General features: G+C 62.7%; 1 protein-coding gene across 3 annotated transcripts; it reads right to left on the bottom strand.

Moving 5' to 3' along the window:
- Window positions 1–240: 240 nt before the first annotated feature.
- On the bottom strand, window positions 241–23,431 carry LOC106018920 (cohesin subunit SA-3-like). Of its 3 annotated transcripts, XM_072032294.1 has the most exons (32): window positions 23,337–23,431; window positions 23,155–23,248; window positions 22,981–23,079; window positions 22,589–22,685; window positions 22,433–22,509; window positions 18,756–18,960; window positions 18,524–18,675; window positions 18,378–18,451; window positions 16,978–17,101; window positions 15,632–15,730; window positions 15,461–15,540; window positions 14,608–14,715; window positions 13,992–14,094; window positions 13,686–13,797; window positions 12,601–12,704; window positions 12,251–12,340; window positions 12,070–12,159; window positions 10,026–10,214; window positions 7,832–7,902; window positions 7,139–7,226; window positions 6,986–7,066; window positions 6,241–6,333; window positions 5,989–6,157; window positions 4,655–4,782; window positions 4,474–4,575; window positions 3,546–3,691; window positions 2,733–2,873; window positions 1,843–1,976; window positions 1,501–1,606; window positions 1,144–1,249; window positions 1,008–1,046; window positions 241–383 (listed from the first exon to the last, which is right to left on the bottom strand). In XM_072032294.1, the coding sequence occupies exons 1-32, from the start codon at window positions 23,393–23,395 to the stop codon at window positions 378–380; spliced, it is 3,366 nt and encodes a 1,121-aa protein (XP_071888395.1). In that variant the 5' UTR covers window positions 23,396–23,431; the 3' UTR covers window positions 241–377. The 3 variants fall into 3 exon arrangements, 2 of the variants coding, with proteins under 2 accessions (XP_071888395.1, XP_071888394.1); XM_072032293.1 differs by lacking the exons at window positions 22,433–22,509; window positions 22,589–22,685; window positions 22,981–23,079; window positions 23,155–23,248; window positions 23,337–23,431 and having other exon boundaries at window positions 18,756–19,582; XR_011806259.1 differs by lacking the exons at window positions 1,501–1,606; window positions 22,433–22,509; window positions 22,589–22,685; ... (1 more) ...; window positions 23,155–23,248; window positions 23,337–23,431 and having other exon boundaries at window positions 18,756–19,578.
- Between the last annotated feature and the right edge of the window lie 350 nt (window positions 23,432–23,781).

Consider the following 23,781-nt stretch of genomic DNA (forward strand, 5'->3'; position numbering starts at 1 on the left):
GGTGGGGACATTGTGGGGGGGACATCGGGATGGGGACAACCCCAATGGGGACATCGAGGACAGGGACATTGGGGGGGGGGGGGGTACAAGGATGGGGGGGACACCGGGACAAGGATGGGGGGGGACAAGGACAAAGAGGGGGGGACACGGGGATGGGGTGGGGACATCGGCGGGGGACCCACTGTGACCAGACCCCCCCTGTCCCCCTCCCCCCCAAAACTAAACTTTTTTGAGGCCGCGTTGCCAATCCCGCTCTTTATTGAACCAAACGGGGTGCGGGGGTGCGGGGTGGCGGTTGGCACCCCCAACATTTTGGGCTCAGAACGGCGAAAAACAGGCAAAACCAGAAACGACGCCTTCCGGCTGCGGCTCCACGCTCAGTCCTGGGGGAGAGAAACCCCCCCAAAAATGGCAGGGGGGGCAATTTGGGGGGGTCCCCCAATTTTTGGGGAAAGTCCCCCAATTTTTAGGCGGGTCCCCAGACTTTGGGGGGGGTCCCAAAGTTTTTTGGGGGGTCCCCAAATTTGGGGGGGGCTGTAAAAGGGGGGAGGGTGAAAACAGGGGCAGGATTTGGGGGGGGGTTGTTTTTTTTTGGGGGGGGCAGATTTTTTGGGGGGTCATTAAATTTTGTGAGGGGGTCCAAATTTTTTGGGGGGTCTTCAAATTTGAGGGGGGGGAGCTGGGGGAGGAGGGAGGGTGAAAATGGGGGCAGGATTTAGGGGGAGGTGGAAATTGGGGGGTGCATTTTAGGGTGGGGGGAGCAATATTTTGGGGGGGCACTTTGGGAGGGGGGAGAGTGAAAATGGGGGGGCAAATTTGGCGGGGGCAAAATTGGGGGGGGGATTGGGGTAAAATTGGAGGAGGAGGGTGGAAATGGAGGCAATTTTAAGGTGGGGGGGCTCAAATTTGGGGAGGGCGGAAGTAGGAGGGGTAAACAAAAAAATAGGGGGGGACGTTGGGGGGAAATTTTGGGGGGGGGGGGCAACATTTCGGGCCCCCCCCCTCACCTCGATTCCCAGGACGGTGGAGTCAAAGAGGTCCCGGACCTGGGGGGGGGCGCACAAATTAGGGGGTTTTTGGGGGGGGGGGGAGCACCCAAAACCCTCCCCTTGGTGTTGGGGGGACCGTGGGGGGGGGGCTCACCTGGTCCAGCTGCGGGGGGGGCTCCTCGCTGCTGCCCCCTCCCCTCTCCTCCTCCTCCTCCTCTTCCTCCTCTTCCTCCTCCATCACGCTCAGGCTGGGGACGACGCTGGGAGCCCCCAAGTATGCCCAGTGCCCCCCCAGTACACCCAGTGCCCCCACCAGTCCCCCGCAGTATACCCAGTGCCCCCCCAGTCTCACCCTAGTGCCTCCCAGTCCCCCCCAGTCCCCCTCCAGTGCCCCCCAGTATGCCCAGTGCCCCCCCTATCCCATCCCAGTGCCCTCCCAGTACCTCCCAGTTCCCCCCATTGCCCCCCCCAGCCCATTTTGAGGGTGCCCCCCCCCCCCCCCAAAATTAACCTGCTGGGGCCGGGAACGCGGAGCTCCCAGGGGGGGCCGGGGGGGACCCGCAGCACCGTGGACGTGAGCGCCGGGCTGAGGGGGGGGCTGGGGCCCTGCCAGGTCTCTGGGGGTGGGGGGGTAGAAAAAGGGGGGGGGGGCGATGTGAGACCCCCCCACACACAGGATTTGTCCCCAAGGACACCCCCCAATTTGTCACCTCCCTCCCTTGGGGGGGGGGGGCAGGGACAAGGGGGGGGACAGGGACAAGGGGGGGTCACAGGGACAAGGGACGGGAGGGAGATTGGGGGGGGGGGGGCACATTGGGGGGGGGTCCCGGGGGGGCGCTGCCCCCCGCCTCACCTTCTGTGCACCTCCTCTTTTGGGGGGGCTCGGGGGGCTGCAGGGAGCGGTGGTAGGCGGCCAGGGGGGGCCACGGGGACCGCTCCGGGGGGGTCATCCCCAGCTGCTGGCAGCTCTGCTGCAGGTGGGTCAGCCTGGGGGGGGGGGCAAAAATTAGGGGGGGACCCCAAATCCACCCCCCCAGGGCCCCCACATTTTCCTCCAAGAACCCCAAATCCCCCCCTGCACCCCAAATCCCCCCCAGGACCCAACCCCCCCCCAGGAACCCCATATCCCCATACAAGGACCCCAAATCCCCCTCCAGGAACCCCAAATCCCCCCCAAATCCCCCTCAGGAACCCCAAATCCCCCCCTCTGGACCCCAAATCTCCCCAAAATCCCCCCCCCAAGGACCCCAAATCCCACCCCTGGGACCCTAAATCCGCCCCCCCAGGACCCCAAATCCTCCCCCAACTTCCCCCAAGGACCCCAAGCCCCCCCCTCAAGGACCCCAAATCCTCCCCAGGAACCCCAAATCCCCCCCCAGGTCCCCAAATCCCTCTTCAGGACCCCAATTCCCCCAAAATTCTCCCCCAGGAACCACAAATCCCCCTCCCACGAACCCCAAATGCCCCCCCCAAGGACCCCAAATCCCCCCCTAACTTTCCACGAGGACCCCAAGCCCCCCCCTCAAGGACCCCAACCCCCCGCAGGACCCCAAATTCCCCCCAGGACCCCAAATCCCCCCCCAAGGTCCCCAAATCCCCCCCAGGGACCCCAAATATCCATGAGGACCCCGAATACCCCACACACACACCCCAAATCCCCCCTCAAAGACCCCAAATCCCCCCTCAGTACCCCAAATCCCCCCCAGGACCCCAAATGCCCCCCCCAGGACACCCCCCACTCACAGCAGGGCTCGGTCGGGGGGCAGCAGGCGGGGGGAGAACTCGCTGAGCACCTCCAGGAAGGGCAGGTACAGGGGGGCCCCCCCCGGATCCCCCCCCGAACCCCCCTCCGGACCCTCTTGTAGGGCAAAGGCGATGCCGTTCCTTGGGGGGGGGGCACAGAGCAGGTGGGGTCAGGCCCGGGACCCCCAAATCCCCCCAGGGCCCCCCAAACCCCCCCAGACTCCCCCAAATCCCTTCAGACCCCCCCAAATTCCTCAGGGCCCCCAAACCCCCCCAACCCCGTTCCCACACCCCCAGACCCCCCCAAAAAAAAAACCAAGCCCCCCCCCAATTACCCCGACCCCCCCCCCAAAAAAAGCCTGAGCCTCCCCCAAATGGACCCAACCCCCCAAAATGCCCGCAACCCCCCTCCCACCGCCCCTAAACCCCCTCCCAAGACCCCCAGGACCCCTCCAAAAAAACCCCAGAGCCCCCCCCAAATACCACTGACCCCCCCCAAATTGCCCCAACACCCCAGAGCCCCCCCAAAAGCCCCCCCATCACCCCAAAACCCCCTCCTATACCCCCAAAACCCCCTCCCCACACCCCCAGACCCCCCCCCCCAAAAAAAAAAACAACCCCCTCCCAAATACCCCGGAGCCCCCCCACAAATGCCCCTGGGCCCCCCCAAACCCCACAGACCCCTCCCAGCACCCCAAATCCCCTCCTATCCCCCCCAAACCCCTTCTTATCCCCCCAAAACCCCCTCCCCACACCCCCAGGACCCCCCACCCAAATATCCGTGCCCCTCCCCCCCGGTGCCCCCCCCGTTACCGGTGCAGGCGCAGCAGCACTTGGCGGTTGGGTTGGGGGCGGGGGCCGAAGAAGAGGGAGAGGCGGCGCCCCAAATCCCGCAGCCCCCCAAAAGCGGGGACCCCCCGCACCCCGGGGCTGTGCTCCATCAGCAGCTCCGTCATCACCTAGGGGGGGCACGGTCAGAAAGACCCCAAAATCCCCCCCCCCCGGAGTCCCCCCAGTAATCCCAAATCCACCTGGAGCCCCCCAGGGACCCCAAAAGCCCCCCCTGGAGCACCTCAATGACCCCAAATCCATCTGATCCCCCCCCCCAAACCTCTGAGAACCCCCCAGGGGACCCCAAAACCCCCCCGGAGCCCCCCCCCAATGACCCCAAATCCATCTGACCCCCCCCCGGATGTCCTCAAGCCCCCCAGGGACCCCAGAAGCCCCCCCAGAGTACCCTGATGACCTCAAATCCATCTGAAGCCCACCCCAGAGCACCCCAGAGACCCCAAAACCCCCCCCAGAGCCCCCCCAATAATCCCAGATCCACCTGGAGCCCCCCAGGGACCCCAAAAGCCCCCCCAGGAGCACCCCAATGACCCCAAATCCATCTGATCCCCCCCCACAAACCTCTGAGAACCCCCCAGGGGAACCCAGAAGTCCCCCAGGAGCACCCTGATGACCCCAAATCCATCTGAAGCCCCCCCCCAGAGCACCCCAGGGACCCCAAAAGCCCCCTCTGGAGCCCCCCATGACCTCCTGGAGCCCCCTAAGAATCCCAAATCCCCCTCTGGAGCACCCAAGGAACCCCAAATTCCCCTGAAGCCCACCCAGGACATCCTGAAGCACCCCAAGGAACCCTAAAGCCCCCTCTGGAGCCCCCCCACAACCCCAAATCCCCCTCTGGAGCCCCCCCACAACCCCAAATCCCCCTGAAGCCCCCCCAGGACCCCCCCCAGACCTGCTGCAGGCTGAGCAGCACGACGCGCGCCCACTCCTGGCCGTCCATGCGGCGGATGCACGCCAGCGTCTCCTTGATGATGTCCCCGTACTCGGCGTGAAACTGGGGGGAAACGGGGGGGTCCCCAAAGAGCCGAGGGGACAGCAGGGGGGGGGGACAGTGTCCCCAGCCCTGTCCCCACCTTGTCATAGTACTTCAAGACGTCAGAGGCGGCGCTGGGCTCCAGGACGTTGTAGATGATGAGCTTGCAGAAGCTGGCCAGCAGCATGCGGCGGCGGTGCAGGTCCTCCATGTGTGCCTCGGCGGCATCTACGGGGACAAGGGAACAGCTTGGGGACAGCTTGGGGACAGTTTGGGGACACGGAAAGGACACCAGGAGCAGCTGGGGGAGGTCCTCGATGGGGTTTGGGGGCACTAAGGGGATGTTGAGGGGATTTGGGGCACCAAAGGGATGCCAGGAGCAGCTGGGAGAAGTCCTCCAGGGGGCTTGGGGACATATTGGGGACATTAAGGGGACACAGGGGACATCTTGGGGACACTGAGGGGACGTTAAAGGGACACCAGGAGCAGCTGGGGGAGATCCTCCATGGGGTTTGGGGACACTAAGGGGATGCTGAGGGGATTTGGGGCACCAAAGGGATGCCAGAAGCAGCTAGAAGACTTCCAGAGGGTTTGGGGACATCTTGGGGACATCAAAGGGACACAGGAGACATCTTGGGGACACAGAAAGGATGCCAGGAGCAGCTGGGGGAGGTCCTCCGTGGGGTTTGGAGGCATTAAGGGGATGTTGAGGGGATTTGGGGCACTGAAGGGAAGCCAGAACCAGATGGGAGAAGTCCTCCAGGGAGATTGGGGACATCTTGGGGACATCAGAGGGACACAGAGGACATCTTGGGGACACTGAAAGGACACTAAAGGGACACCAGGAGCAGCCAGTGTAGCTCCTCCATAGGGTTTGGAGGCACTAAGGGGACGTTGAGGGGATTTGGGGCACCAAAGGGATGCCAGGAGCAGCTGGGGATGGTCCTTGAGGGGGCTTGGGAGGGCAAGGGGACACTGAGGGGACACCTGTGGCCATGAGGGCCACCTGGGGGCTACCAGGGCCACCTGTGGACCACCTTAGGGACATGAGGGGACATCTTGGGGTCACCAAGGACATGTCAGAAAAACCTTGAGGCCACAAGGGACTGCTCGGAGATGTCCTGGGGCCACTTTGGGGCCACTTGGGCCACTTGGGGACCACCAGGGCCACCTGGGGACCACCTTGGGGACACAAGAGGACACCCTGGGGACATGAGGGGACACCTTGGGGACACGAGGGGACATCTCCGAGCCACCAGAGCCACGCCAAAGACATCTTGAGGCCACCAGGGCCTGCTTGGAGATGTCCTGGGGCCACCCTAGGGCCATCGGGGCCACCTGGACCGCTTTGGGGCCACCTCACGAGCACAGGGGCCACCTGGTGCTCACCGGGGCCACCTTGGGGACGGGTTGGGGACGCGTTGGGGACCTCACCGTCACTGTCCCTGTCCCCAGGGCTGAAGACGTGGTCGAGGAGCACGGCGGCCAGCTGGGAGCGCAGCTCCACGTCGGGCACCAGCCGCAGTGGGGCCAGCGCCGCCCCGGCCCCGCGTGTCCCCGAGGGGCCCAGCACCAGCAGGAGGTCACTCAGCACCACGAAGGCCTTGGGGACAACGGGGACAACGGGGACAAGGTCGGCACGGGGCCACCGAGGTGCCACCTCGCCCTCTGTCCCCTCGCTGTCACCTGCTCCCGGACGCCGGCGTCGCCGTTGGAGAGGCAGCTCTGGCACAGGGCGCAGAAGGAGGTGGTTTTGTCCTTCAGGCTCAGCAGCTGCTCCTGGGGACAGCCGGGTGGCATTTGGGGACAGCCGGCTGGCACCTGGGGATGTCCCCAAGCCGGGGCCACGTCCTCGCAAAGAGGGGGTTGTCCCCATGTTGTCCCCTCCCCGTTGTCCCCTTGTTGTCCGTCCCCACCCCAGGGTGGTGGCGCTGCGGTCCCTGTCCCCATGTCCCTGTGTCCTATTTCTGTCCCCATGTCCCTGTCCCTGTCCCCATGTCCTATCCCTGTCCCCATGTTCATGTCCCTGTCCCTGTGTCCTATTCCTGTCCCCATGTCCTGTCCCCATGTCCCCATCCACGTCCCCATGTCCTATTCCTGTCCCTGTGTCCTATTCTTGTCCCCATGCCCCATCCCCCTGTCCTGTCCCCATATCCTGTCCCTGTCCCCTGCCCCATGTCCCTCTGTCCCCATGTCCCCAGCCCCGCCCAGTGTCCCCACATCCCCGTCCCCACACCCCTGCCCCCTTCCCAACGTCCCCAAACCTCCAAGTCCCTGTCCCCACAGCGTCCCTTTTCTCCCCTTACCCCCAGTGTCCCCATGTCCCCGTCCCCTCCCCCAGTGCCCCCATGTCCCTGTCCCCTTCCCCAGTGTCCCCAATGTCCCCAACTGTCCCCAGTGTCCCCAGTTGTCCCCATGTCCCCAAGCTCACCTGGGGGACGTCGGTGTTGGCCAGCCGCGACAGCTCCCAGAGGATGTGGAAGTGGGCGCAGGTGATGGCGGGGACAAGGAGCTGTGGGGACACACGGTGGCCTCGTGTCCCCTCCCTGGAGTTGTCCCCAATGTCCCCAGTGTCCCCAGGTACCTGCGGGGGCACCTCGCCCGTGTCGGCCGCGCGCCGCAGGAGGAGGGTGCAGGGCTCAAAGAGCTGCCAGGGCGTCAGGTCGTGGGCGCTGCGGGGACAGGGACAGGGACAGGGACAGGGGACATGGGGACATGGGGACAGGGGGACAGGGGACATGGGAACATGGGGACAGGGGACACGGGACATGGGGACAGGGGACATGGGGACAGGGGGACATGGGAATATAGGGACAGGGGACAGGGGACATGGGGACATGGGGACATGGGGACAGGGACAGGGGGACAGGGGACATGGGGATATGGGGACATGGAGGTGGGGACATGGGGACAGGGAGATGGGGACAGGGACACTGGGAAGGGGATGGGGACACTGGGAAGGGGACAGGGACATGGAAATGGGGACAGGGACACTGGGAAGGGGACGGGGATACTGGGAAGGGGACAGGGACATTGGGAAGGGGACATCAGGGAATACTAGGGACATGGGAATAAGGGGAAAGGGGACAGGGACATGGGGCCAGTACCCCAGGGGATGGGGGGGCACGCTTGGGGACACATTGGGGACACTTTGGGGACGGGGGGGGACACATTGGGGACACATTGAGGACACTCTGGGGACACGTTGGGGACACTTTGGGGACACATTGGGGACACATTGGGGACAGGGGGGACACGTTGGGGACACGGGGCACACTTGAAGAGGACGGAGAGGCGCTTTAGGGTGGCGGTGGCGCTGTACAGCTCCTCCTCGTCCAGGGACGGCAACTGCGGGGGGTGGACAGGGGGTTGGGGACAGCTGGGGACACCCCGGGGGGCTGGGGACACCCCAACACCCCCAGCCCAGCTCTAAGCCCCCCAACCCACCCCAAATCCATCCCAAATCCCATACAACCCCCCCAATCCCCCCAAAACCCCCTATAATCCCCCCCGAATCACGCCCTAAATCCCTCCAAAATGCTCTATAATCCCCCCTAAACTCCCTCAAATCCCCTATAATCCCTCCAAATCCCTCCAAAACCACCCCAAATCCCCCCCAAATCCCCTAAACCCCCCCCAATCCCCTCTAAACCCCCAAATCACCCCATAATCCCCCTGAATCCCCCCCAAATCCCCCCATAATCCCCTCCAAATCCCTCCAAACCCACCCCAAATCCCCTATAACCCCTCTGAATCCCCCCAAATCCCCTATGACCCCCCTAAATCCCTCCAAAATGCGCTATAATCCCCCCTAAACTCCCCCAAACCCCTATAAACCCCCCAAATCCCTCCAAACCCACCCCAAATCCCCCCAAATCCCCCATAGCCCCTCTGAATCCCCCCCGAATCCCCTCTAACCCCCCTGAATCCCCCCAAAACCCCTATAATCTCCCCAAATACCCCAAAATCCCCTCTAACCCCCCCTAAATCCCCCTATAATCCCCTCTAACCCCACCAAATCCCCCCCAAACCCCCTATAATCCCCTCAAATCCCCCCAAATCCCCTCTAACCCCCCCAAATCCCCTGAACTCCCCCGTACCCGCAGCAGGCGGTGGCAGCGCTCCCCCAGCAGGTCCCCCATGCCCCCATCCCCACCCCATTACCACCCCAAATCTTCCCCAAACTCCTCCTAAACCCTCCCAAATCCCCTATAACCCCCCCAAATCCCCCTATAACCCCCCTGAATCCTCCCCAAATCCCCTATAACGCCCCCCAAATCCCTCCAAAATGCTCTATAATCCCCCCTAAACTCCCCCCAAACCCCTTATAATCCCCGAGTCCCCTCCAAATCCCCTATAGCCCCCCCAAATCCCTCCAAAATGCTCTATAATCCCCCCTAAACTCCCCCCAAACCCCTTATAATCCCCCTGAATCCCCCCCAAATCCCCTCTAACCCCCCCAAATCCCTCCAAACCCACCCCAAATCCCCCCAAATCCCCTCTAACCCCCCCTAAATCCCCCTATAATCCCCTATAACCCCCCAAATCCCCCTGAATCCCCCCCAAATCCCCTATAGTCCCCCCAAACCCCCCTATAACCCCCTCCAAATCCCCCCAAATCCCCCCCAAATCCCCTATAACCCCTCCGAATCCCTCCAAATCCCCCCCAAATCCCCCCAAACCCTCTATAACCTCCATAAATGCCCCCAAACTCCCCCTATAACCCCCCAAACCCACCCCAAATCCCCCCCAAACCCCTTATAATCCCCCTGAATCCCCCCAAATCCCCCCCAAATCCCCCTCTAACCCCCCCAAATCCCTCCAAACCCACCCCAAATCCCCCTGAACCCCCCGAAATCCCCCCCAAATCCCCTATAACCTCCATAAATGCCCCCAAACTCCCCCTATAACCCCCAAACCCACCCTGAATCCCCCCAAACACTCCCTAATCCCCCCCAAACCCCCTATAACCCCTCCAAATCCCCCCAAATCCCTCCAAACCCACCCCAAATCCCCCCCAAATCACCTCTAACCCCCCCAAATCCCTCCAAACCCACCCCAAATCCCCCCAAATCCCCTCTAACCCCCCCTAAATCCCCTCCAAATCCCCTCTAACCCCTCCAAATCCCCTCTAACCCCCCCCAATGCCCTATAACCCCCCTAAATCCCTTCAAAATGCTCTATAATCCGCCCTAAACTCCCCCCAAACCCCTTATAATCCCCCTGAATCCCCCCCAAATCCCCTCTAACCCTCCCAATCCCCTCTCACCCCCCCAATCCCCTCTCACCCCCCCAAATCCCCTCTACCCCCCCCAAATCCCCCCAAAACCCCCTGTAATCCTCCCAAATCCCCCCCAAATCCCCTCTAACCCCCTCAAATCCCCTCTCACCCCCCCCAATCCCCTCTAACCCCCCCAAATCTCCCCAAATCCCCCAAATCCCCCCCAAATCCCCCCCAATCCCCTCTATACCCGCAGCAGGCAGTGGCAGCGCTCCCCCAGCAGGTCCCCCAGGCGGCTCCTCACCAGCTCCCCGCGCCCCCGCAGCGGCAGCCGGGGGTCGCAGAGGGCCCCCAGGGCTCGGGAGGCCGCCCCCAGCACCTCCGGCCCCGTGTGCTTCTGCACCAGCTCCTGCAGCTGCGCCAGCGCCTGCTCCAGGCGCTGCGGGGTATGGGGTGGGGGTCACGGCCACCCCAAAGGGCCAGGGGACCCTCTGGGGAACGGGGACCCCAAAGGGCCAGGGGACACGGGGACCCTCTGGGGAATGGGGACCCCAAAGGGCCAGGGGACATGGGGACCCTATAAAGACTGGGGACACGGGGACCCTATGGGGAATGGGTGACTGTATAAGGATAGCGGACATGGTGATCCCAAAGGGTGAGGGGACACGGGGACCCTATGGGGAACGGGGACCCCAAAGGGCAAGGGGACACGGTGACCCTATAAGGACTGGGGACATGGTGACCCTATATGGATTGGAGACATGGGGACCCCAAAGGGTGAGGGGACACGGGGACCCTATGGGGAATGGGGATCCCAAAGGGCAAGAGGATGTGGCGACCCTATAAGGATTGGGGAAATGGTGACCCTATAAAGATTGCGGACATGGTGACCCCAAAGGGTGAGGGGACATGGTGACCCTATAAGGATTGGGGACACAGGAACCCTATAACGATTGGGGACACGGGGACCCTATAAGGACTGGGGACACGGGGACCCTATGGGGAAGGGGTGACCCTTTAAGGATTGGGGACATAGGGACCCCAAAGGGTGAGGGGACACGGGGACCCTATGGGGAATAGGGAACCCAAAGGGCAAGGGGACACAGTGACCCTATAAGGATTGGGGACATGGGGATCCCAAAGGGCAAGGGGACACGGTGACCCTATAAGGATTGGGGAAACGGGGACCCCAAACAGAGAGGGGACACAGGGACCCCAAAGGGTGAAGGGACATGGGGACCCTATGGGAAATGGGTGACCCTATAAGGACTGGGGGACATGGTGATCCCAAAGGGTGAGGGGACACGGGGACCCTATGGGGAACGGGGATCCCAAAGGGCAAGGGGACACGGGGACCCTATAAGGATTGGGGACACGGGGAACCCAAAGGGCCAGGGGACATGGCGACCCTATAAGGATTGGGGACACGGTGATCCCAAAGGGTGAGGGGACACGGGGACCCTATGGGGAATGGGTGACCCTAAAATGATTGGGGACATGGTGACCCCAAAGGGCCAGGGGACCCCAAAGGGTGAGGGGACATGGTGACCCTATAGAACTGGGTGACCCTATAGGGTTGGGACCAGATGACCCAATAGGACTGGGTGACCCTACAGGATCGGGGCCAGGTTACCCTATAAGGACTGGGTGACCCTATAGGACCAGCTGACCCTATACGGTTGGGACCGGGTGACCCTATAGGGACCAGATGAACCTAAAGGACTGGAGCCAGGTGACACTATAGGGTTAGGACCAGCTGACCCTATAGCATTGGGACCAGGTGACCCTATAAGGACTGGGTGACCCTAAAGGACCAGGTGACCCTATAGGATTGGGGCCAGGTGACCCTCTAAGGACCAGATGACCCTATAAGGACAGGGTGACCCTATAGGACCAGGTGACCCTGTAGGGACCAGGTGACCCTATAGAACTGGTGCTAGGTGACCCTATAAGAACCAGGTGATCCTATAGCACTGAGTGACCCTATAGGGTTGGGACCGGCTGACCCTATAGGATTGGGGCCAGGTGACCCTAAAAGGACCAGGGGACCCTAAAGGACTAGGTGACCCTACAGGATTGGGGTCAGGTGACCCTATAAGGACTGGGTGACCCTAAAGGACCAGCTGACCCTACAGGATTGGGGCCAGGTGACCCTATAAGGACCAGGGGACCCTAAAGGACCAGCTGACCCTATAGGATTGGGGTCAGGTGACCCTATAAGGACCAGGTGACCCTAAAGGATTGGGGTCAGGTGACCCTATATGGCCGGCTGACCCTATAGGGCCTGCGCTCACCCTCTCCAGCCGCGCGGTGCAGTAGACGCTGAGCTCGAAGCAGCTCAGCACCTCCAGCAGCGGCGTCACCTTCTCCTCGTCCGCCGAAAACTTTTGGGGGGGTCACAGGGAGTGAGGGGGGGTCACCCGGGTGTCCCCCCACCCCAAAAATGTCCCCGAGGCCCCCCCGGGGTCCCCTCACCTTGGCCAGCAGCCGGGGCAGGATGGGGGCCAGGCAGAGGCTGAGCCGCGAGCGCTGCTCCGTCACCGCCCGCCTCCCCTTGGGGGGCGCCTGGGGGGGGGCACAGGTGACAATGACGACAATGACCCCCCCCCGGACAATGACACCCCCCCGGGGACAATGACACCCCCTGGGGGTCAATGATACCCCCCCGGGGGTCACTGACACCCCATCAGGTGGCACTGACCCCCCCCAGGTGACAGCGACCCCCCAAAGGGGACACTGAGACCCCCCCTTGGGGATAATGACCCCCCCCAGTGACAGTGACACCCAGGTGACAGTCACCCCCAGGTGACACCGCCCCCCCCTACCTTGCGGGGGGGTCCCCGTCCCACTGGGGGCCCCTCCCCCGCCGCCCGCTTGGCGCTGGCCACCAGGATCTCCACCAGGGCCTTCTCCTGCTGGTCGCTGAGCGCTGGGGGGGGAACTGGGATGGACTGGGAGGGACTGGGACGGGACTGGGAGGGGGGTGGGGGGGACTGGGGGGGACTGGGATGGACTGGGACGGGGGCTGGGACAACTGGGATGGACTGGGAGGGACTGGGAGGGGGCTGGGGGGAGAATGGGATGGACTGGGAAGGACTGGGGGGGACTGGGAGGGGGTTGAGGAGGTTCCCAGTGCCCCCCAGCTCCCCCCAGTATCATCCCAGTGTCCCCTGGCGCCATCCCAGTGCCTCCCAGTGACCCCTGGTGCCCACCCAGTTATCCCCAGTTCCTCCCAGTCCCATCCCAGTACTCCCCAGTACCCCCCAGTGCCTCCCAGTTCCCTCCTAGCATCCTCCCCGTGCCTCCCAGTCTTTCCCAGTGCCCCCTGGCACCCTCCCAGTCCCATTCCAGTCCCTTCCAGTTATCCCCAGTGCCCCTCAGTCCCATCCCTGTTCCCCTCATTGTCTCCCAGTGCCATCCCAGTGCCTCCCAGTTCCCTCCCAGTGCCACCCCAGTTCCCCACAGTGTCATCCCAGTGCCCTCCCCAGTCCCGTCCCAGTGCCCCCTTGTTCCCACCAGCCCCCTCCCAGTGGCTCCCAGTGCCCCCAGTTGCCCATATTCCCCAGGGGCCTCCTCCAGCAGCAGTCCCCGCCCCAGACATGTCCATCCCAGTGCCTTCCCAGTGCCCCCCAGTCCCATCCCAGTCCCCCCCAGTGCCCTCTGGTGCCCTCCCAGTTATCCCCAGTTCCTCCCAGTCCCATCCTAGTACTCCCCAGTACCCCCCAGTGCCTCCCAGTTCTTCCCAGTGCCCTCCCAGTGCCCCCTGGCATCATCTCAGTGCACCCCAGTCCCATCCCAGTCCCTCCCAGTGCCCCCTGGTGCCACCTTAGTGCCTCCCAGTCCTTCCCAGTGCCCCCTAGCGCCCTCCCAGTGCCTCCCAGTCCCCTCCCAGTTGCTCCCAGTTGCCCACCCTCCTCGGGGGCCTCCTCCAGCAGCAGCCCCCCGGCCGTGTCCCAGTCCCGCAGCTGGGTCCCGGCGCAGTCCCAGAGGCTGTCCACGAGGTACGCGGCGTGCTGGTGGAGCTGGGGACAGGGACAGCGCTGGCACCCGGGGTCCCTTGGGTGTCCCCTGGGGTCACCCGGGGTCTCTTGGGTGTCACCAGAGATCCCTTGGGTGTCTTCTGGGTGTCACCCAGAGTCCCTTAGGTGTCCCCAGGGTGTCCCTGGGTGTCCCTGGGTGCCCCCAGACTGTCCCCAGGGTGTCCCCAGGGTGTCACCTCGCTCTCGATGAAGAAGGTCAGCAGCAGGCGGAAGAAGCTGCGGTTGTCCCCGCTGCCAGGGGACGGCTCGGTGTCACCCTCGTGCCGCGGGGACAGCAGGCTGGGGACAAGGACAGGGGGTGACATTGTGGAGGGGACAGCGGGGGGGGGGGAACACAAAGGGACACAAGAAATGGGGACAGGGGGATTCTGTGGGGACAGGGACAGGGTTGGGGACACAAAGGGACATGGGATGGGGACAGGGTTGGGGACATAAAGGGATACGGGATGGGGACAGACGGGTCCCATGGGGATGGGGACAGGGTTGGGGACACAAAGGGACAAGGGATGGGGACAGGGGGGTCGTAAAGGAATTGGGACGGGGTTGGGGACAGTGAGGGACACGGGATGGGGACAGGGGGGTCCCGTGGGTGTGGGGACAGCGTTGGGGACACAAAGGGTCCGGAGGGGACAAGGCAGGACCGGGTGCCACCATCCCCACAGGGACATCCCCAGGTGCCACCAAGCCTCGCACCCGGTGGCAGCACCGACTGGGGACGATACCCGGGGGGTGACACCGAGAGGGGACAGGGGAGGTGACACAGGAGGGGACAAGGGGGTGGCCCGGCCTCACCTGCGGTAGAGGAAGAGGCCGGCGGCGGTGGCGAGGGGACGGCGGCTGCAGAAGACGGCCGGGTAGACGCGGTGACAATCGGCCTCCGTCAGCGCCTCGGCCACCGTGCTGGGGTGACAACGGGGACACCGCTGTCCCCCGGCTGTGTCCCCTGTCCCCGAGCCGTGTCCCAACCCCCCAGCCCCGTGTCCTGCCTGGCTTCGTCTCGCACGTTTTGTGTCCCTCTTTGTGCTCTCAGACCCTAACCGGTGTCCCCAGTGTCCCCATCACCCGTGTCCCCAATGTCCCCAATGCCCCCAATGTCCCCCTTGTCCCCAATGTCCCCCCCATGTCCCTCTTGTCCCCAATGTCCCCCCCATGTCCCTCTTGTCCCCCATGCCCCCCCGTCCCCAATGTACCCCTTATCTCCCCATCCCCAATGTTCCCCTGTCCCAAATGTCCCCAATGACCCCAACATCCCCAATGTCCCCCTTGTCCCCCCCATATCCCCAATATCTCCATGTCCCCAATGTCCCCCATGTCCCCAGTGTCCCCCCCATGTCCCCAACGCCCCTATGCCCCCATGTCCCCAGTGTCCCATGTCCCCAACGCCCCATGTCCCCCAATGTCCCCCATCCCCAATGTCCCCATTATCCCCAATGTCCCCCATGTCCCCAGTGTCCCCCCCTTGTCCCCAATGTCCCCCCCCATGTCCCCAACATCCCCCTGCCCCCAATCCCCAATGCTCCCCATGTCCCCGATGTCCCCAAGGTCCCCCCCATGTCCCCAGTGTCCCCAACATCCCCCAGGCCCCCCCCCCATGTCCCCAGTGTCCCCAACATCCCCCCCGTGTCCCCAACGTCCCCAAACTCACTCCAGCATCACCGTCAGCAGCTTCACCACCTCCACGGCCACCACGGGGTCCTTGTCCTGCACCATGGACACCAAGCGGGCCTGGGGGGACGGACACACACCCGTTGTCACCCCCTGGGGACCTCGGCAGGGAGGTGACAGCGTTGGGGACACGGGGGGGGGACACGCTCACCTTGAAGCGCCCGGTGAAGAGCTCCATGTGCGCGGCCGTGTCCCGGTGGGCGTACAGCCCCTGCAGCGCCCGCACACAGCGCAGACGCACCTCCCCCTGCTGCGGGTCCCCAAGTGTCCCCAAGTGTCCCCAAGGGTCCCCAAGGGTCCTCTCCCGGCCACAAATGTCCCCAAGGGTCTCCTCTCCTAACCCCAAGTGTCCCCTCCCAGCCCCAAGTGTCCCCCATCCTGCTCCCAAAGTTCTCCAGCTGTCCCCTCCTGGCCCCAAGGTCCCCAAGTGTCTCCTCTCCTGGCCCCAAGTGTCCACAGGTGTCCCCTATCCTGGCCCCAAAGGTCCCCAGCCAGCTCCTCCGGGTCCCAAGTGTCCGCAAGCGTCCCCAAGTGTCCCCCATCCTGGCCCCAAAGGTCCCCAAGTGTCTCTTCTCCTGACCCCAAATGTCCCCAAGTGTCCCCTCCCAGCCCCAAAGGTCCCCAAGTGTCCCCTCCTAGCCCCAAGTGTCCCCCATCCTGCTCCCAAAGGTCCCCAGCCGTCCCCTCCTGGCCCCAAGGTCCCCAAGTGTCTCCTCTCCTGGCTCCAAGTGTCCCCATGGATCCCCAAGGGTCCCCTCCTGGCCTCAGGTGTCCCCAAGTGTCCCCTCTCCCAGCCCCAGTGGTCCCCAAGTGTCCCCCATCCTGGACCCTGTGGTCCCCAGCCAGCCCCTCCTGGCCCCAAAGGACCCCAAGTGTCTCTTCTCCTGGCCCCAAGTGTCCCCAAGTGTCCCCAAGAATCCCCTCCCAGCCCCAAAGGTCCCCAAGTATCTCCTCTCCTGATGCCAAGTGTCCCCTCCTGCTCCCAAGTGTCCCATCCTGGCCCCAAAGGTCCCCAAGTGTCCCCTCTCCCAGTCCCCAAGTGTCCCTCCCAGGGAACCCCATGTCCCCAAGGTGTCCCCCAAGGCGTCCCTGTGTCCCCAAGGTGCCCCCACATCCCTGAGGCATCCCCACAGTGTCCCCGTGTCCCCAGTGTGTCCCCACGGTGTCCCCATGTCCCCCAGGTGTCCCTATGTCCCTGATGTTTCACCGAGGTGTCCCCATGTCCCTGAGGTGTCCCCAAGGTGCCCCCATGTCCCCGGGGCATCCCCACATCCCTGAGGCATCCCCACGGTGTCCTCGCGTCCCCAGTGTGTCCCCAAGGTGTCCCCGAGGTGTCCCCACAGTGTCCCCATGTCCCCAAGGTGTCCCTGTGTCCCCAAGATACCCCCACGCTCCCATAGCTGTCCCTGTGTCCCCAAGGCATCCCCATGTCCCCACGGTGTCCCCACGCCCCCCAGCTGTCCCCATGTCCCCGAGGTGTCCCCAGGATGTCCCCACCTTGTCGTGCAGGGTCCAGCCGAGGTACTTGAGGTGGCCGTCGGTGAGGAAGGAGGCCGGGAAGCTGCACATCCACGTCCCCAGCTCCTCCATGCACAGCGCGCGCACGTCGGGCACCACGTCCCTGGGGGGGGGACAGCGCCTTGGGGACAGCGCCACGGGGACAGCGCCACGGGGACACCCCGTCGGGGACACCACAACGGGAACACCGCCACGGGGACAGCGCCTTGGGGACACCGCCACGGGGACACCACGGCCCCGACACGCTCGGAGTCCCCAGGGCCACCCCAGGGACCCCCGTGTCCTGGTGACAACGTCCTGGTCCCGGTCCCCAACCTCTCCTGGTGATGTTCTCCGAGGAGAACCCAACTTGGTTCCGTCCCAGTTCCAAACTGGTCCCAGTTCCAAACTGGTCCCAGTTCCCAACCACAACTGGTTATGTTCTCCAAGGAGAACCCAACTTGGTTCCGTCCCAGTTCCAAACTGGTCCCAGTTCCAAACCCTTACTGGTGACGTTCTCCAAGGAAAACTCAACTTAGCTTCATTCCCAGATGCAAACTGGTCCCAGTTCCCAACTGGGCTGTCCCCAGTGCCACCACAGTGACAACCCCTCCTGGTGACAACCTTCTCCAAGGAGAACCCAACTTGGTTCCGTCCCAGTTCCAAACTGGTCCCAGTTCCCAACCACAACTGGTGATGTTCTCCAAGGAGAACCCAACTTGGTTCCGTCCCAGTTCCAAACTGGTCCCAGTTCCAAACCCTTACTGGTGACGTTCTCTGAGGAGAACCCAACTTGGTTTCGTCCCAGTTCCAATCTGGTCCCAGGTCCCAACTGGTCCCAGTCCCCAACCCCTCCTGGTGACGTTCTCCAAGGAGAACCCAACTTGGTTCCATCCCAGTTCCAGACTGGTCCCAGGTCCCAACCACAACTGGTGACGTTCTCCAAGGAAAACTCAACTTAGTTTCATTCCCAGATGCAAACTGGTCCCAGTTCCCAACTGGGCTGTCCCCAGTGCCACCACAGTGACAACCCCTCCTGGTGACAACCTTCTCCAAGGAGAACCCAACTTGGTTGCGTCCCAGTTCCAAACTGGTCCCAGTCCCCAACTGGGCTCTCCCCACTGGCTCCAGTCCCTAACCACGCTGTTCCCAGTGCCACCCACTGCCACCCAGTGCCCCCAGCACCACCCCAGTGCTGCCCAGCACCATGCAGTGCCGCCCAGAGCCACCCCAGTGCCACCCAGTATCCTCCAGCATCACCCCAGTGCCCTCCAGCACCACCCCAGTGCCCCCTAGCACCATCCCAATGCCACCCAGTGCCCCCCAGCACCACCCCAATGCCACCCAGTGCCACCCAGTGGTACCCAGTTCCGCCCAGCACCACTCCAGCGCCCCCCCACCTGTATCGGTGCACGAAGACCCCCTTGAAGATGGCGTTCATCACGGCCTCCATCTCCTCCTGCTGCTCCTGGAGCTGGACGGCACCCACGGGCGTCACCGGGGCGCCCGTGCCCGTGTCCCCACCGCGTCCCCAAACGTCACCCACCTCCCGCAGCGTCTCCTGCAGCACCTCCAGCTTGCCGGGGGCTCTCCGGGGGGGGCTTTTCCCCCTTTCGGCCTCGTAGAGCCTCCGGGTGTTGTCGCGGCGCTGGCTCAGCCCCAGCGCCACCTCCACCAGCGCCGTCATCAGCTTCATGGCTGGGGACAGCGGGACGGTGGCGGGGGGGCGTCGGGGACACCCGGCGGGTGACAAGTTGGGGGTGGGGGGTGTCACCTACCTGCCAAGGTGGCCGTGTGGCGGAAGGCGCGCACTTGGGAGTCGGCGAGGCTGGTGAGCAGTGCGGTGAGGCCGCCGAGGAGGAAGCCATCGTAGAGGACGGCGTGGCGGCTCCGCAGGGCCACCGCTGTCACCACGGCCCCAAAAGAGGCCCGAAAACGGCGCCACGGCCCCGTGGAGAGGGACAGGGGGTAGTCGGAGGAGTCCTGGGGGGGGACACGGGGGCAGAACAGGGACACGAAGGGATGAGGCGGCGGGGATGGACGGGGGGAAATGGGGGCGGAAAGGGAGAAAATGGGGGTGGAAAGAGACAAAATGAGGGGGACGTAAAGGGACAAAGTGGTGGGGATGCAAAGGGGGAAAATGGGGACAGAAAGGGAAAAAATGGGTGGCAGAAAGGGGTGAAATTGGGAATGGAAAGGGATAAAATGGGGGGGACATAAAGGGACAAAATGGGGACGTAAAAGGACAAAATGTGGGGACAAAAAGGGACAAAATGGGGACACAAAGGGAAAGAATGGGTGGCAGAAAGGGGTGATGAATTTGGGGACGCAAAGGGACAAAGTGGTGGGGATGCAAAGGGACAAGATGGCGGCGTCAAAGCAGTGACAAGATGGCTGCCTCACAGAGGTGAGAAAACGGTAACAGCGCATAAAACTAAAGTATCAGGGACACAAGGGACAAAATGCTGCAGTCACAAAAGGGACAAAATGGAGGGGACGCAAAGGGATGAAGTGGCAGGGACGCAAGGGGACAAGATGGCGGCGTCACACTGGTGACAAGATGGCCGCCTCACAGAGACGACAAGATGGCCGCCTCACAGAGGAGACAAGATGGCCGCAGAATCACAGAATCACAGAATCACAGAATTTCTAGGTTGGAAGAGACCTCAAGATCATCGAGTCCAACCTCTAACCTAACACTAACAGTCCCCACTAAACCATATCCCTAAGCTCTACATCTAAACGTCTTTTGAAGACTTCCAGGGATGGTGACTCCACCACCCCCCTGGGCAGCCTGTTCCAATGCCTCACAACCCTTTCAGTAAAGAAATTCTTCCTAACATCTAACCTAAAACTCCCCTGGCATAACTTTAGCCCATTCCCCCTCGTCCTGTCACCAGGCACATGGGAGAACAGGCCAACCCCCACCTCTCTACAGCCTCCTCTAATGTACTTATACAGAGTGATAAGGTCACCCCTGAGCCTCCTCTTCTCTAGGCTGAACAAGCCCAGCTCCTTCAGCCGCTCCTCATAGGACTTGCTCTCCAGGCCCCTCACCAGCTTCATCGCCCTTCTTTGGACCCGCTCAAGCACCTCGATGTCCTTCTTGTAGCGAGGGGCCCAAAACTGAACACAGTACTCGAGGTGCGGCCTCACCAGAGCCGAGTACAGGGGGACGATCACCTCCCTAGCCCTGCTGGTCACAGTGTTTCTGATACAAGCCAGGATGCCGTTGGCCTTCTTGGCCACCTGAGCACACTGCTGGCTCATATTCAGCCGACTGTCCACCATCACTCCCAGGTCCTTCTCTGCCTGGCAGCTCTCCAACCATTCCTCTCCCAGCCTGTAGCTCTGCTTGGGGTTATTGCGCCCCAGGTGCAGGACCCGGCACTTGGCCTTGTTGAACTTCATACAGTTGACCTCAGCCCATCGGTGCAGCCTATCCAGATCCTCCTGCAGAGCTTTCCTACCCTCGAGCAGATCGACACATGAGCATAGCTTGGTGTCATCTGCAAACTTACTGAGGGTGCACTCAATGCCGTCATCCAGATCATTGATGAAGATGTTAAAGAGGACCGGCCCCAGCACCGAGCCCTGGGGGACGCCACTAGTGACTGGCCTCCAACTGGACTTGGCTCCATTTACCACAACTCTTTGGGCCCGGCTATCCAGCCAGTTTCTCACCCAACGAAGCGTGCGCCAGTCCAAGCCAAGAGCAGCCAGTTTCTTGAGGAGAATGCTGTGGGAGACGGTGTCAAAAGCCTTGCTGAAGTCAAGGTAGACCACATCCACAGCCTTTCCCTCATCCACCCAGCGCGTCACTTTGTCGTAGAAGGAGATCAGGTTCGTCAAGCAGGACCTGCCTTCCATAAACCCATGCTGGCTGGGCCTGATCGCCTGCTTGCCCTTCAAGTGCCGCATGATGACTCCCAAGAGGATCTGCTCCATGAGCTTCCCTGGTACTGAGGTCAAACTGACCGGCCTGTAGTTCCCCGGGTCTGCCCTCCGGCCCTTCTTGTAGATGGGCGTCACATTTGCTAGTCGCCAGTCAGCTGGGACCTCCCCCGATAGCCAGGACTGCTGATAAATGATGGATAGGGGCTTGGCCAGCTCCTCTGCCAGTTCTCTCAGTACCCTTGGGTGGATTCCATCCGGCCCCATCGATTTGTGGACATCCAAGTGCCGTAGCAGGTCACCAACCAGTTCTTCGTGGATGGTGAGGGCCACATCCTGCTCCCCGTCCCCTTCCACCAGTTCTGGGTACTGGGTATCCAGAGAGCAACCGGTTTTGCCGCTAAAGACTGAGGCAAAGAAGGCATTAAGCACCTCCGCCTTTTCCTCATCTCTTGTAACTAAGTTTCCCCCCGCATCCAGTAAAGGATGGAGATTCTCCCTAGTCCTCCTTTTTGTGTTGATGTATTTATAAAAGCGTTTTTTGTTATCTTTAACAGCAGTAGCCAGATTGAGCTCCAGATGAGCTTTGGCCTTCCTAATCTTGTCCCTGCACAGCCTCGCTACATCCTTATAGTCCTCCTTAGTGGCCTGCCCAATTTTCCAAAGATTATAAACCCTCTTTTTCCTCCTAAGCTCAAGCCACAATTCTCTGTTGAGCCAGGCTGGTCTTCTTCCCCGCTGGCTCATCTTTGGGCACATGGGGACAGACCGCTCCTGCGCCATTAGGATTTGCCTCTTAAAGAGCGCCCAGCCTTTCTGGACCCCTCTGCCCTTCAGAACCGCCTCCCATGGGACTCCACCAACTAGTGTCCTGAGCAGCCCAAAGTCAGCCCTCCGAAAGTCCAATACAGTGGTTTTACTGGTTCCCTTCCTGGCCCCGCCAAGAATAGTGAACTCCACCATTTCGTGGTCACTCTGCCCAAGACTGTTCCCGACAATCACATCCTCCACCAGTCCTTCTCTGTTTGTGAAGAGAAGGTCTAGCAGGGCACCACCCCTGGTAGGTTCACTAATCAGCTGCGTCAGGAAGCTATCTTCCACTTTCTCCAGAAACCTCCTAGACTGCTTCCTCTGGGCTGTGTTGTGCTTCCAGGATATGTCAGGGAAGTTGAAGTCTCCCACGAGTACAAGCGCCGACGAATTCGCAACTTCTGTCAGCTGCCTGTAGAACTCCTCATCCGTCTCCTCATCCTGGTTCGGCGGTCTATAGCAGACCCCGACCAGGACACTAGCCTTGTTGTCCCTGCCGATCCTAACCCAAAGGGACTCGACCTTGTCATTCCTAGCCTCGAGTTCTACAATATCGAAATACTCTCTAATATAGAGAGCCACACCGCCACCCCTTCTGTGCTGCCTGTCCCTTCTGAAGAGCCTATAGCCAGGCATCGCAGCACTCCAGTCATGAGACTGGTCCCACCACGTCTCCGTGATGGCAACCAACTCCGCCTGACAGAGGAGACAAGATGGCGGCATCCCCACACCACCACACATCCTCCAGTACCTCGCTGAAGGTCTCGGTCAGCCGCTGGATGATCTCGGTGTTCTGCTGCTCCCGCAGCATGGCCAGCGTCACCGTGCCTGCTGGGAGGGGACATGGCGGGTGACGGGGACGTCCCCTGGGGGGGTGACAGGGGGACGGGGAGCGGGGCGGCCGCACCTCGGCAGCCGCAGGAGCGGACGATGAAGTTGACGAGCTCCAGGAAGGCCGGCTCCCGGTCCCGCTTGTAGCCCTGCAGCCACTCGTCCACCGCCACCTGCGGGCACAGTGACACGTGGTGACACGTGGTGACACGTGGTGACATGTGGTGGCACGTGGTGGCACGTAGTGACATGTGGTGGCACGTGGTGACACGTGGTGGCCCCACATTTGAGCAAGTGCCCCCCCCCCCATGTCCCCTTCCCAAGGTGGACACGTCCCCGTGTCCCTTTGGGAGCTGGTTTTGCTCGCGTGTCCCTTTATCCCTGTGTGTCCCTGTGCCCCCCAACATGTCCCCATGTCCCCCCCTGTCCCCATGTCCCCCCATGTCCCCCCCTGTCCCCGTGTAAAACCTCGATGGCCACCCTGCCGTCCATGACGGCCTGGTAGAGGACGTTCTCCTCCGAGCTGCTGCCGTCCTCGCTGGGCTCCCTCCGGGGACGTTTGGGGACCTGCGGAGGTGACACGGGGGTGACAAGGGAGGGCACGGCTTTGGGGACGGGGACGGGGACAAAGGGGACACGTACAGGGCGGGGGCCGGGCCCCCCCCGAGCCCCCCGCTTCTCCTGCAGGGTGGCCTCGAAGTCGCTGCTGGAGTCGTTGTCACTGCTGCTGGTGTCCCTGTGGGGACAGTGGGGACAGCGAGGGGGGGGGCTGTTGTCACCTCCCCCCCCCAAAAAAAAAAAACAACAAAAAAAACACAACTCACGTGCTGGGGGGGGAGCTGGGGGGCGGGTCCTGGGGACCAGCTGGTCGCTTTGAGGACATGGTGAAATCTGCGGTGGGGGGGGGGACATAGGTTGGGGGGTGTTGGGGGCCCCCCCATTTGGAGAGGGCCCCCCCCAGGTCCTGCAGAATGGGGACGTGGGGGGGGCAAACACCCCCCATGAGTCGTTTGTGGGGGTCCCGAGACCCCAAACACCCCCTGAGGTTACACGGGGAGGACCCAAAGCCCCCCAGAGTACCATTGGGGGGTGTCCCAAAGCCCCTCAAGGTCACTCGGGGGGAGACCCAAAGCCCCCAACCCCCCCGGGGCCATTTGGGGGGGGGCCCAAGGCCCCCAACCCCCCCCCCCTGAGCAGTGTGGGACGGTCCCAAGGCCCCTCAAGGCCCCTCAAGGCCCCTCAAGGCCCCTCAAGGCCCCCCGGGGTCAC

The sequence above is a fragment of the Anas platyrhynchos genome, chromosome 37, assembly GCF_047663525.1.
Source record: "Anas platyrhynchos isolate ZD024472 breed Pekin duck chromosome 37, IASCAAS_PekinDuck_T2T, whole genome shotgun sequence".
Classification (NCBI taxonomy): Eukaryota; Metazoa; Chordata; class Aves; order Anseriformes; family Anatidae; genus Anas; species Anas platyrhynchos.

Coding starts and splice junctions, on each gene's coding strand:
- LOC106018920 (XM_072032293.1), bottom strand. CDS start 19,407: ATGCGCTGTTACCGTTTTCTCACCTCTGTGAGGCAGCCATCTTGTCAC. Junction 18,452..18,523: donor TGCAGGAGACGCTGCGGGAG/GTGGGTGACGTT, acceptor GGTGCCGTCCAG/CTCCAGGAGCAGCAGGAGGA. Junction 2,874..3,545: donor GTGCTGCTGCGCCTGCACCG/GTAACGGGGGGG, acceptor CCCCCCCCCAAG/GAACGGCATCGCCTTTGCCC.